This window comes from Rhinopithecus roxellana, chromosome 6 (assembly GCF_007565055.1).
Source record: "Rhinopithecus roxellana isolate Shanxi Qingling chromosome 6, ASM756505v1, whole genome shotgun sequence".
Classification (NCBI taxonomy): domain Eukaryota; kingdom Metazoa; phylum Chordata; class Mammalia; order Primates; family Cercopithecidae; genus Rhinopithecus; species Rhinopithecus roxellana.
The window spans coordinates 126092818-126107416 of NC_044554.1; the positions used below are offsets into that span (position 1 = coordinate 126092818).

Consider the following 14599-nt stretch of genomic DNA (forward strand, 5'->3'; position numbering starts at 1 on the left):
TACGCAAGTAGGTTTATGTTTACAGAGAACTGAAAACAGGGATTCACAGACATTAACGCTTTGTTTTTAAAAAATACAAAGGCAGGTTGAGGACATCTTGTTTTATGTTTCCGAAGGCCTGGAAAATAAAAGCAAACTAGACAGCAGGACAAATTAAATGAATCTAATAACACCATTAAAAGTCAAAAAGAGAAGCACCTATTGAAGTTAACCTATTGCAAATGCTAGTTGCTAAGAACGGATACCACAAAATCTTTACAAAGTGAGCACCACAACCCATGCACCCTCCACCTCCATCCAGAACAGGACTCCAGCCACTCCCCAGAGGGCTCTGGCAAGGTCTGGAACACACAAAAAACCCAGGGGCACCAGGATACCCACTAAGGACATTTCTAGTAACAAATAATTTAAAATTTTTCTCAAGACCCAAAATTTAAACATACCAAATGAGTCCCCTTACATGAGTCGTTTTAAATATATTTAATAAAGTATAAATAAAATGTAACTGTAGAAACAAAGCAAATGTATAAACATTTATATAGCCTATAGATATTGACCTTTAGTGACTAAATTATAATGTTGTATTTAAAGTATTTTTAAATAATGCTGCTGAAGGAAAGCTAAGTTATAATCATATTTTGTGAATACTCTTCACCTTGCATCATCAGTAGCCCAATGATATGATCATATGGGTGGGGGAAGGGGGTCACAAGAGAAGGGCAGCAGGGACTGGATTAGGGAAAGTGCACCCCAGAAAAGTAGACAACTCCTATAGCGGTTAACCCAAAGGAAGCAAGTGCACAAGTGCCCTTAGCACAGTGGTTCTCCATTAGGGCCACCCAAGAAACTTTAAGTAGTCCCCAAATACCCAGGCTTTCCCCCTGCCTCCATTAAATCTAGTCTCTAGAGGTGGGACTGAGGCAACATTAGTTTTTAAAGCTTCCAGATGATTCCAATATGCAGCCAAGTTTGAGACTAGTGTCTTCTCTATAAAAGGTGTCAGATGAAATGATTCTGAAGCTGAAGACAAATCCGTCCATTTCCAGAGGAAAACGAAATATTGGTAAGCAGTAACATAGCCAGTCACAAGCCAAAATTTTAAGTTGAAATTTTGCCCCTCCTGACCTAAGTGACCTTGAGGAAATCACTTGATTTCCTGGGGCCTCAATGTGTATTCCTTCTAAACATGAAGGAGTTCTACATAAATCTGTGGAAATTCCATTTAATTCTATGATTTCAACATATTAATAAAGAAATACTTCTCAGTGGGACAGTTTTGCCAGGCTAGAAAGTGTGTAGTAAATCACAGTTCAAGACTCAAATCAGGACTTTTACACACAATTTGATTCCAGGTTTACTTATTTACCCTTTTAACTTTTTAAGAGCTAGACCCACCAATAAAAACTGAGTAAATTCCGCATATGTCAGGTGTCTTTTTCTTTCTTTTCCAAAATGTAGTTGCACAAATTCTGAATCCCAGTTAAATGGAATATGTTGATGAATTGTGGTCTGTCCAAAAACTTGCTTAACATCCTCTGAAAAGAGAAAAGACGGGTTGATTAAAACAAAGTAAATCAGGTTCTTTCTGATAAAATTTGTTATTGAATGGATATCGCTTTTTCTTACTAAAAAAAGTAATGTAATTTTAAACAGACAAACAGATTACAAACTATGGCAGAAATAAAAGAATCCTCAAGGAATCAGTTAAGAAATCAAGGTCAAAAATCCCACCAAACAAAATAAAGGGGGGGAAAATCAAGAAGTCACACATACACACAACCTAAAAGCTGTAGGAAACCCAAGTAGTAAGCTAAAACTATTATCATCTCATTTGTTTTTGTTTCAATAAATAACGATTATTTTCTAGGTATAGAGGAAAGAATTCAATCGTAGTGGCAGGAAACACATACATACACAAACACACATACCACACGATACAAGTGTTACATATAGCCTTTAACAAGTTATTTAAAAGTTTTTGGAAGATTTAGAAATCCATTAGGAAAAAATTTGACACACATATTTCACACCCCTAAGGCTGTTTCTGTGCTTGAAAAAGTCCAACAATTTATCGAGCTGCATTGAAAGACAAAGAAAATGGGGAGAAAAGCCAGCGGCAGCCCAAGTCTTTCACTTTCTGCTGCACTCTTTGGGCTTGACCCAAGACTTCTCAAATCGTTCAAACAGTCCCATTTAGATGGGTCACTGAAGGTGCTGGTCCTGCCTTAGGATCTCTTTTAGCCTCTACAGAAAAACTGTAAGAGGACTGACAGAGAAAAGAAAACCAACATGAAAAACCTTACTTTTCTAAAGCTTAATGTTTTTATTTTTAGCCTCCTCCTCTCAATAAAAGTGTGTGTTTGGAGAGTGGACAAAATGCAAATTATTAGCATATTAATAATTTTTCCTGGCTTTCACATCTTTAAATATATCTACAAAACCTCATTTTTATGAGCAAACTGTCTTGATACCTTTTTTCTCTTTTGCTTCTATTTAAAACAAAAAAAGAAACAAGAAGAAAGTTATTTAGTCTTCTGAAAAGTGCCAAAACCTTTGGCATATGTGTCTATGGTATCCCCCCAAATTTCCTACTCCCACCCCCATTATACCCACAGTTTTTATTCCATGTTTTTAAAGTTTGCGGAAATTTTTAAAGCCTCACCATGAAGAGACAGTAGTGCCACCATTAGCATAAGGTTGAGTGTGTATTTGCACACAGAAGGCAGTAAAAATCAGGATTATGCTGGGCATAAATTTCATAAAATTTTATAAAAGGTGGCAGAAATCCTCAGACTGGCCCTGATGAGGACAATTAAAAGTTTTAAAGTACGAGTACTGAATTTATTCTGTCTTCTTTACTTTTAGGGAAAAAAGAGGTAAGATATAAGGAAAATGAAGTGAATCCAGAATTAGGATTTAAAGGAAAAACAAACCAAAAAAAAAGATGATCAGCGAGTCTGACCAGCGGTCAATAAAAGGAATTAAGTAGAAGAAGATTTCTAAGAAGAAATCACCAAACTAAAATTTAAATGACTTGGATTCAAATTCTACTAATAGCAGCTAAAATTTATTGGGCACTCACCATGTGCCAGGTATTGTTCTAATGGCTCTAAGTCCCTTAATATCGTAAAACATGACTTTCTTCGGTGCAAAACATATTAACCGAGATAATCTGTGGCTCCTTTCCAGGTCTAAGTGTCTGTATCTCTGCAGGAAGCAGGCCCAATAAAGTTTTAATAAAGGCTCCCATAACCTTCTAATTTAGATGAATAAATTATCTAACGAAAACAATGTTCAAATGATAAATATGTGACCGAAAGAAAAAAAAATTCACACTATAAATAAAATTTTATACTAGAATAAAATTTTAGAGAAATAATATGCCAAAAAAAAACGGTTTTCTGGTTTATCTTCAGTTAACTTAAAGATTCCTTTCTGCCAAGCATTCCAGTGAAATAAAGTTTTAATGTAATAATCATAGGATAATTATCAAAAATAAGATCTTTCCCCTTCTTGATCTCTCCTTCAATCTCTGTTTCCCATAGAAAGTAACAGAAGGTATTTACTAAATAGTTGGTATATAAAGCTAAGGCACTTATTATCCATTTTTATATTTATATGGTCTAAAATTATAAATATACATAAAAGTAGGTTTAAGTTTTTCTAAAATTAGTGAACGCATGTAAAATGTGTCTCACCATAAACAACCATCTTATTTATCTATAATTAAAGTTTGCTTTTTACTACCATTTGCTGCTTACTAGAGCTCACATTTGAATCCGAAACTCTGAACGTTATAGTTTTTTGGACTATACCATAGAGTGTGTGTATCTCTACGAAATGCCTGCCTGATGTACTGAAATCTCCTCTGCAGGATAGAGTTACACATTATCCCTAAGATATCTCTCAGATCTAAAATCTGACAATCCTACAGGTCTGTAGTACCAATAATGATTTGTTTGAAAAAAGATCTCTCTATAAATCTTCTAGAGTATACTATACTAGATGTATATACTAGTATATACTTTTATATACTAGATGTATATAAAAGATCTCCATATGATGTTATCTAAATCGTTATATAGTATGCATATGTATGCACATATATTAATGTGTTTGTGCATATTTATCGCACATGTTTTATTTCCTAATTGATTATTAGCTCCTTCACAGCAAAAACCCCATTCTTCACATCTGACTCTACCACTATGGCTGGCACAGTGGTAGGCAGAGAGCAACTGCTCACTAAGTAGTTGCTGAATTTAAATGAATCAGAAAAGGTTTACAATAGATAATGTAACAGGTTAAGGACAGCGGTATTAACCCTTTGGGGCACTATAGTTTCCCTTGCTGAGAAACTATTCAACAGTCATTTCTCAACACTTCAGGGCACTGCATACAAATCATCAGTCAACATTATTTATCAAAATCCCCATGCCTGCTCCTAAAGTGATTTAAACATGTTGAGGGGCTGAAAAAACTGCATTTTAGTTAGCACTCCAGGTTTTTCTGATGCAAGCACCCAGGACCTCAGTCTGAAAGCATTATCTGGGAGTATGGAAGGGTTAGATTCATTCCTAATTTTTAACTTCTCACTGAAATGGATAAAAATTTAAAAGGAAGGAGGTAAAGAAGACTCTCCAGACCAAGCAGTGTAATACAGGAATGTGTAAACACAGATCGTGTGTAGACCTAGGTCACTCAGGGCTCCCATGCTGCACAACTCCAGTGGATGGCATTCGCTTCATGGTCCACGTGACTGGTGCCTTCTGCAACTGGGCAGGGTATCAACCACATGACCCTGAGAATGTAGGCCCATTATTAGCTTTGCGGCTGTTCCAACACGCTGGCTATTGTAGGAATGTCAGGGCTTAGCTAGCTAGCTAGCAACCTTCTAAGTAGCACAGCTTGGACGCACTGTACTAGGCCTGTGGGAAGAAGAAGGGTAGTAAAAGGTATGAGGCTATATCCAAGTCTAATACATGAGAAATAATTCAACAGCAGATTCAAACAGTACACTGTATCAGCACTAAACCACAGGGCGGCCTCATGGCAAGGAAATGGAGATTTAAGAAGAGAAGTGAGAGTGAAAAGTTTGTTGGAGCAGATAAACCATGATCTGGGCCCCGAAAGCTGTCAAGGATTTACTGAGAGGGACCTTTGAGGGAGCTTTTCAATGGAGATCAACGGTATGAAGAAAGGTTCATTTCTTTTGAAGTGAATCAAAGGTCCAGTTACAGTGCTTTGGACCAAAGCCACCTGGGATCACTGAGACATGAGAGATCCTGTTCCAGGTAGCCACAGACACTGGCATCACCTGCCAGTAGCAAACATTATTTTAAAGCCCCCAGGGCATGATGCTATGTTTATGGTGAAGAAAAGTTTGCTATGGAAAGAACAGTTGGCCATGGGACTCTGCAGGGAAAAAAAGGTCTGAAGTTGTTTACCACTTGGCACAATTTCTACAAAATTTACTTTTTACTCTCTTGACCTACCTAGCAGGATTATATACTCAAATATCATAAGATTGTCAAGCCATTCTAATTGGACAAGCCAAATGATATGCAGAAGATTAAAGGAAACCTACCAATATTTCTATTCATCTCGCAACTGATAAAGTCTTTTAAAACAAAATAATAAATCTTGTTCCTCTGGAAAACTCACACATTTTCTCCAAAAATATTTTATAGACTCCTAAGTTTCTGAATATTTCATTCTGCTCTAATGAATCATCCTGGGGCATTCATTTTCTGAAATGTTTGGTCTCTACGTTTCCCTGCAGGCTCATGAATAGAAACATCTATAAACTCAATAATCACTATGGGTTCCTTGCATTTCTCCCTCACTCTGGGAGACATTATAATACTACCTCAGGTTAATATTCTTTTCTCCTTTTAGGGGGCACTAATAGCTTTCTCACTTAACATTTGATTGTTTAAGATTCCTCTATGTCTTGTACGGCTCTAAGAGGTAAGAGAACAAGTTCCAGCTCTCATTTTATAGCTGAAAAATCAGAAATGAAAATCCAAAGCAATTTTCAAGCCCAGTTCTACTCTATACTCTGGCTCCCACATGGGCAATTCCATGAGCTTTACCATGAAAGACTCTAGGAGTCAAACTTAGAGGTGCCCTCTCACCAAAACCTTACCATTCCCTGACCATTCCAAACCTAACTTGCAATCCTGGAGAGGAAAAAAGAAACCCAAAATGTTTTAGCCTTTTTAGTTGCTTACTTGGTTCAGAATAATTCGTAACTCAGTCGTGGAAGACTTTCAGGTAAGAACCACCTTGTAGATCTATCTCAAACGTAAAAATAATTAGAAGAGGTCTCTTCTGGTTTAAACTACAAGTCAAACTCTTTTCCCCATGTTGAGGTCATATAGGCAAAGAAACAAAACTAAATTAGCATTAAAATGTGCATGTAGCACTAGTATATATTTCGGATATATAAAGTCATATTTTTCTGAGTTCAGCCACTCCTCCTAAAAGTAAAGCCAAATTAGAATGCTTATTTTTTAAAGTAAAGTATAATTGTTGTTATTTCAGTCTGTGCCAAACAAGCTACGTTTGGAAGGCCTGTAGTTCCCATAATATCACCAAATAATAATGACATTATTTAAAGTAAGACCTCACCAAATAAGCTCAAGGATCCTTTTATTTATGGGACTTTTCTTTCTCTACAAAAGTTTCCATCTTAAAAGTCTGCTGCATTTGTTTACATCATGAGAAGACAAAGTGGCAGTTGTTTCCTTCCTAAAGATAACCTCAAAAAATCAACCTATTTCTCCCAAGTTAGTAAGTTTCCCAGGCTACAGGGTATGGTTATAGTGAAAAGAGTTGAGACCTTTAAAAGTTGGGTCACAGATGGCATCATCTTATATACAGAAAAGTCCTAAGAAATCACTAAAAAATTATTAGAACTAATAAATAAGTCTACCAAGGTTGGAAGACAAAAATCAATACACAAATATCAACTGATTGCTGTATATTTGAAATAAGCAATCCAAAAATGAAATTTAAAAAACAACTCAGTCAGGCGCTGTGGCTCACGCCTGTAATCCCAGCATTTGGGAGGCCCAGGCGGGTGGATTATTTGAGGTCAGGAGTTTGAGACCAGCCTGGCCAACATGGTGAAACCCTGTCTCTACTAAAAATACAAAAATTAGCTGGGCATGGTGGCGGGCACCTGTAATCCCAGCTACTTGGGAGGCTGAGGCAAGAGAATTGCCTAGGCAGCGGTTGCAATGAGCCAAGATCGTGCCATTGCACTCCAGCCTAGGCAACAAGGGTGAGATGTCATCTCAAAAAAAAAAAAAACCTCAATTTACAGTAGCTTCAAAAACAATAACTCAGAAATAAATTAAATAAATGTAACAAAGTAAGTGCAAAACTGATTCTCTAAACACTACAAAACATCGCCGAAAGAAACTAAAGAAAATCTAAATAAATAGAAACACATCTCATGTTCACGGATTAAAAGACTTGATATTGTTAAGATGGCAAAACTCTCCAAAGTTAATTTTAAAACGGCAATACTCCCTAAAATGATCTATAGATTCAATGCAATCCCTATCAACATCCTAGTTGGCTTGTTTGCAAAAATTGGCAAACTGATCCAATAATCCATTATGAAAATTCAAGCGATTCAGAAGAGCCAAAACAATCTTGAAAAAGAAGAACAGATGGAGTCTTGCTCTGTTGCCCAGGCTGGAGTGCAGTGGGGCAATCTCGGTTCACTGCAACCTCTGCCTCCCGGGTTCAAGTGATTATCCTGCCTCAGCCTCCTGAGTACCTGGGATTACAGGTGCTTTTATACACCCAGCTAATTATTTATTTTTAGTGGAGGCAGGTTTTCACCGTGTTAGATCAGGCTGGCCTCGAACTCCTGACCTTGTGATCCACCCGCCTCAGCCTCCCAAAGTGATGGGATGGTGGTGGGCACCTGTAATCCCAGCTACTTGGGAGGCTGAGGCAAGAGAATTGCCTAGGCAGAGGTTGCAATGAGTCAACATCGTGCCATTGCACTCCAGCCTAGGCAACAAGGGTGAGACTTCATCTCAAAAAAAAAAAAAAAAAACTCAATTTACAGTAGCTTCAAAAACAATAACTTGGCGTGATCCACCACGCCTGGCACAAATTTGGATTTCAAACTTACTACAAAGCTAGAGTAATCAAGACTCTGTAGTACTGGTAAAAGATAGACACAGAGAACAACAGAATGAAATTGAGAGTAAAAAAATTAACCCTCACATTTATAGTCAAGTGATTTCCAATAAAGGTAGCAGACAATAAGAAAAAATTGTTTCAGGGATAATATCCATATGCAAAATAATGAAGTTGGGCTCCTATCTCACCCTGTATACAAAAATTAACTCAAAATGAATCAAAGACCTAACTACAAGACTTAAAAAATAGTTTTAGAAGAAAATATAGGCATATTTTCAAGAAAATTTTAGAAAAAAAATATAGACATAATTTTTGTGATGTTGATTTAGGAAATGGTTTAGTTGACACCAAAACTACAAGCAACAGAAAAAAAATAATAAATTGTACTTCATCAAAATTTAAAACTTTATATTCTAAGGATACCATGAAGAAAGTGTTAAAACGGCCGGGCATGGTGGCTCACGTCTGTAATCCCAGCACTTTGGGAAGGCCAAGACGGGCAGATCACCTGAGGTCACGAGTTCGATACCAGCCTGGGCAACATGGCAAAACCCAGGCTCTACTAAAAATACAAAAATTAGCCAGGCGTGGTGGCACGTGCCTGTAATCCCAGCTACTCAGGAGGGTGAGGCAGGGAGAATTGCTTGAACTCGTAAGGCGGAGGTTGCAGTGAGGCAAGATCACACCATTGCACTGCAGCCTGTGTGACAGAGCCACACTCTGCCTCAAAAAAAAAAAAAAAAAAGAGAAAGTGTTATGATCTCATACCACTCAGAATGGCTACTAAAAAGTCAAAAAAATAACAGATGCTGATGAGGTTGCGGAGAAAATGGAACGCTTACGTACTGTTGGTGGAAGTGTAAATTAGTTTAACCACTGTGGAAGACAGTGTGACAATTCCTCAAAGACCTAAAAAAAGAAATACCATTCAACCCAGTAATCTCATTACTGGGTATATACCCAAAGGCATATACATCATTCTATTATAAAGACACAAGCATGTGTACATTCATTGCAGCACTATTCACAATAGCAAAGAGGTAGAATCAACCTAAATGCCCATCAACAATAGAGTGGATAAAAAAAAAATGTGGTATATATATATCTAAGAGTACTATGCAGTCATAAAAAAAGAATGAGATCACATCCTTTGCAGGAACGTTGATGGAGCTGGAGGCTGTTATCATTAGCAAACTAATGCAGGAACAGAAAACCAAATACTACATGTTCTCACTTTAAGTGGGAGCTAAATGATGAGAAAACATGGACACAGAGGCGAACAGACACTGGGGCCTACCACAGGGTAAAGGGTGGGAGGAGGGAGAGGATCAGGAAAAATAACTAATGGGTACTAGGCTTAATATCCGAGTGATGAAATAATTTGTACAACAAACCCCTATGACACGAATTTACCTATATAATGAACCTGCACATGTACCCCTGAACTTAAAATAAAAAAGTTTTTAAAAAAGAGAAAAAAGAAAAGAAAAAGATAAAACAGCCTGTACACTGTGAGAAAAACTGCGCAAATCACATATCTGATAAGGAACTCTAGCATACACACAGAACTCTCACAATACAATAAAAGGACACATAATCCTATTTAAAAATGTGCAAAGGATCTGAATAGACATTTCTCCAAAGACAGCATACAAATTGCCAAGAGGCACAGGAAAAGATATTAGCCATCAGGGAGATGAAAATCAAAACCACGATGAGATACCCACTTCACCCTGCTACGATGGCTATAATCAAAAAGAGATAATAAAAAGTGTTGGTGAGGATGTGAAGGAACTGCAACCCTCAAACACTGCTGGTGGGAATATACTTAAGAAAATGGTGTGGCCACTTTGGAAAACAGTCTGGTAGTTCCTCAAAAAGTTCAACATAGAATTATGACTCAGCAATTCCACTCTCAGGTATATACTCAAGAGAAATGAAAACACATGTCCATACAAACTACGTACACGAATGTTCACAGCAATGTTATTCATAATAGCCAAGAACTGGGAACAACTCTTATGCCTGTTAACTGATTAATAAACAAAATGTGACCTATCTATATCTACAGAGTGAAATATTATCTATCAATAAAAAGGAGTAACATATGTGATACATCATGGATGAGCCTTGGAAACATTATCCTAAGTAAAAGAAGCCAATCATGAAAGCCCACATTTTATAATTCAATGTATATGAAATGTCTAGAATAGACAAATCCATATAGACAAAAAGTAGATCAACAATTGCCAGGGGATGGAGGGACCGGATGGAAGGGAGTGGTGATTGCCAAGGTGTGGTGTGCGGTTTCTTGTTGGGGTGATGAAAATGTTCTACAATTGAATGTGGTGATAACTGTACAAATCTGTGAATATATTAAAAATCATTGAATTATATACTTTAAATGGGTAAATTATATCTCAAAAAAGTTTTCTTAAAAAAAAAAATACCTAGAATTGTCAGAGATCTGCCTCTTACTAATGAGTAACCCTGGGTAAATTACTTACTCTGATCCAGTTCTCTCAGTCTTAAAATGGGAATATCTATCTTAGACAGTTGTTCTGGAGCTAAGCATGACTAGTACAATGTTCTAAACATAGTAGGTGACCACCAAAATCATAAAATTCCAAAGTGTAAAATCTTAATTATAATGAAAATTATTATCTGGGCACCAAATATTTACAAATACTATTTTTTAAATGAGCACAGTGTGATTTGGAAGTATCATGGTTTTTAATTTCTCAAAAAACAATAATTTTCCCCAAATATTTAAAATCCACCCTTTCTTGAGCTCATATACTAAAATTTTGAATGAAAAGTGATCAAAAACTAAGTAATTTTCTATTATGTTTCTTAAAGTATAAAATTAAGAAAGATTAAGAACCTCCACTCTTTTCTCTGAAGATCTTTCAGACGCTAGAAATATTTAATTGGCAAATTACTTGCACATGCCATTAAGTGGTTAGACTGAATTTGTTTTTACAAATTCTATGGACTCTTATTCCTTAACCTCCACCACACTATAATCTGAAATCATCAAGGTCTTCACTTATGCAAATTTTAACTTTCAATGTTTTTGTTTCCAAACAGAATAACTAAATTAATGCATTTTAATTTCTAAAAGATTCACTTTTTGAAGCAGCATATCTATGAAAAAGAGTCTCCCATTAAAATAAAAAAGATTCATCAAGCTATATTATTTCAAACACTAAACCATAATCTCTCTCTCTTTCTCATGGATTTTAAAAATTCCATTAATACAATAAACACAAAAGGGATGTTTGTGTTAAACATAAAAGTAACCCCTCTTGGAGGCAAAGAGAGACTGGTGAACGACCCAGCACTTTATCTCTGAACAGTTTCATGCTTTTTCTAATGCACGCTAAATCCTCAAAGAAAGTTGTGGTTTTCCTCTAAGGGAAGTAATATTCCACCCTGCTGATATGGTTAACAATCAGCTTCTATGGCCATCATCTTTTAAGCAGGGAGCAAAAGACAAATTGTTGAATTCGTACATTAAATAACATAATGGAGTAAGTGGATGCAGACCTATCTCTACTGCCATATGCTCCAATATCAAGGTTGCCATTTCAAACCCTTTTGACAAGTGCCTTTTTACATTAATCACAGCTAAGGGTTTGAAGAGGAAAGAAGTATTCTGGCTACAATTCAGAGACGCTCAAGAAACTTCTGGGGGAAAATGGTTGCCATTAAAACATAGTAAGTAGAGTATAAGTACTTCACATTAAAATTGAGTTCTCTATAAGCCCCTGTAAACTTATTATTATTACTATTATTCTGAACATGTAGGTATAGTGGTGATAGGTATCTTTCAAAAAATAAGCACACACACAGCCAAGCTGAGCCAAATATTATACTAAAGTCATATGTAGTATTGGTGTATGTAAAAATTAGGGCTAATTTAAAACCGTATTTAGGAATAGAACTAGCCTGAGTTAAGGTCATGTGGCATTCAGGAAAGAATCCTGTCCTTCTAGTGCCAGAAGTCAAAGCTGTGATTCTTATGAAACTAGTCACCTTTTCCCCTCTAGGCCTGTTTCCTCATCCATGAAAGAAAGCCATAAACTATACTCAGCCATTGTTCATTTGAAGTATGAACTATGTTCCCTTGGAGAGCTTGTTTAAAACACATTCCCAAGCCCCACACCCAAAAATTCTGAATCAGTAGATTTGAGACACAGCCAGGGAGTCCACAGTTAACCAACATTCTACACTATTACAATGAGAACCCATGGTCTGCCTCATTGATAAGAATCCCTCCTCCTCTATAATCTGACAGATCTATCAGTTCTCAAGATTTATACACTATTTAAGTCATCACAGTGACTGTGAGTCAACAACAACAACAAAATGGCTCAAGGCTGGCAGATATCTAGTGAAAGATACTAACCATCTCTGTCACACACACTAACTAAATCAACAGAGGGACCAACTGAGATGTTTCCAATTATCTGCAAGAAAAAGTATTTTCAACTGGGTAAAATAAATCATTATTAGCCTTTTATAATATCAAAAGTAGGTCAATTAAAATGGTGTTTGGAGGCATATAGCAGACTGTGGTCACTCTCCAGATGTGTAAGCTTGCTTTAATCATCTGTTGTGTGTTAATTATTGTTAACTTTCATTACCACTAGAGAATACAACTAATGTTTTAAAATTCTTAAAGCATTACAGAGTCCTAATTCACTCTCTAAATGCAAATATAATATCTATATTGTTTTTAAAAACCTATTTCCTAAGCTAGTTTCCTTAGACGGATGTTATCAAAAATTTTCTTGCAAAAGCATTAACATACATTTAACCCTACTTAAATGCTTCAAGAACAGATGTACTACAAATGTACACCCACAGTGATCCCATATTAGTATAAAACTGTTTTATTTCAATTAAAATGTCTAAGTATCCACCCCCAACATATACCTAAACTGTAATTTTCTCTGAGAACTTCCAATATGTTCTTGATTTTGTTTCCTTTATCAACCTATCAGAGCAAAAACTGCATTGCAACTGTTGGAAGAAATCAGTCATTAGCAACAAGATTACAGCAAATTTTCCAATTTAGAAAAACTGTATTTTTATCTCTCTTATACCAAAAGAAGAATGGTATAATTTTCCTAGTTTTAAATGAGCAGTACAGTTAGTTTAAAATAGTCAAATTTTCCTAGGGCTCTAAGTTTTAGGATTTTCTGTTAGCTTTCTGTTCTCTACACCTTCTTTCCTATTCACAAGTTCGCGTCACCCTTCATCATGCATGCACATGAACATGCACATACACACACACACACAATGCACACACACACAGGTGCGCATGCACGCACAGGGACAGCAGCCCCCAGTCCAGTCTCTCCACATCCTGAAAGGCTTCTAAGGAACAGTAGACCTTCAGGCAGTAGTTAACTAAGCAGTGGCTTCACATGGTTATTTTGATTTACTCTCCAACTGACATTCTTCTACCTTCTCAACAGGTCTGCCTTTTTTTCTCCCCCTCTCTATTTTTAAAATGGAGTGATGAAGTAGCAAAAAGTACAATATTTCAGCCAAATGGCGATTCTTAAATTATCCCACCAACTGGAAGTGCTCTCTGATACTACTGTCTTTCAAACTTGAAGCCATTATGGTCAATCGTGCAAATCCATATTTAGCTCTTCGTCAACAGTGGATTTTTGACCCAATGAACTGGAACAGTTTCTGAACAGTCTCTAGGATCTCTGGAAAAGATACTCAGTACCCAGGCATGACACAGTTCTTATCAACACAGAGGTTATTTACTTTCAAAACTCATACTGTTCTTATTAGAAATTCTTACTCTCTATTTAGGATGTAAGCGTGTGTAAGAGAACATATTCAGTCCCCTCTTCACCTCTCACATAATAAAATAAAATCTACTGTAGGGCAATATTTTTCTTTCATCAAAATGACACATTATTTTTGTGAAATACCAAAATCAGAACCAATATTAATAAAGAACTTTCCCCAAGTAACATTTCTTCCGATTCTTTACCACTTTACCCCCCAGCTAACTTTTCCAATATTTCATTTTCCAAGTGTCTTTACAAAGATACTAACAAATGACCTTCCTTTCCAGCAAGCTTAAAAATGATGGGTAAAGTCTGCCCTCTTCCAGTCCAATACCAGCATTCTTCTAGCTTTATATATTTAATATTAAATTTAAGTGCTTAACTTTGAAACTTCTCATTTCCATACTTTCAACTCCCATCATTTTCTGCAACCTGCATCAAAGTGACTGAGTGGGTGTTTCCACACATTTCCTAATGTCATCTAGCCTACCCATTTTCCCAAAGCACACCAATTTCATCATAGCAGGTGTTCCTGGACACGGTCTAACTTGAACTCAGAAAGGGTCCCTCCAAACAATTACATCCATGTCAGAGAATTAACTAACCGAGGACTT

General features: G+C 36.4%; 1 protein-coding gene across 2 annotated transcripts in view; it reads right to left on the minus strand.

The window, feature by feature from the left end:
• SLC25A13 (solute carrier family 25 member 13) overlaps positions 1 to 14599 on the minus strand; it is a 199993-nt gene that overhangs the window by 94085 nt on the left and 91309 nt on the right. For both annotated transcript variants that reach the window (XM_010356270.2, XM_010356271.2), the window contains one exon: positions 1396 to 1535. In XM_010356270.2, the coding sequence (XP_010354572.1) occupies positions 1396 to 1535 (140 nt within the window). The remainder of the gene's footprint in view (positions 1 to 1395; positions 1536 to 14599) is intronic.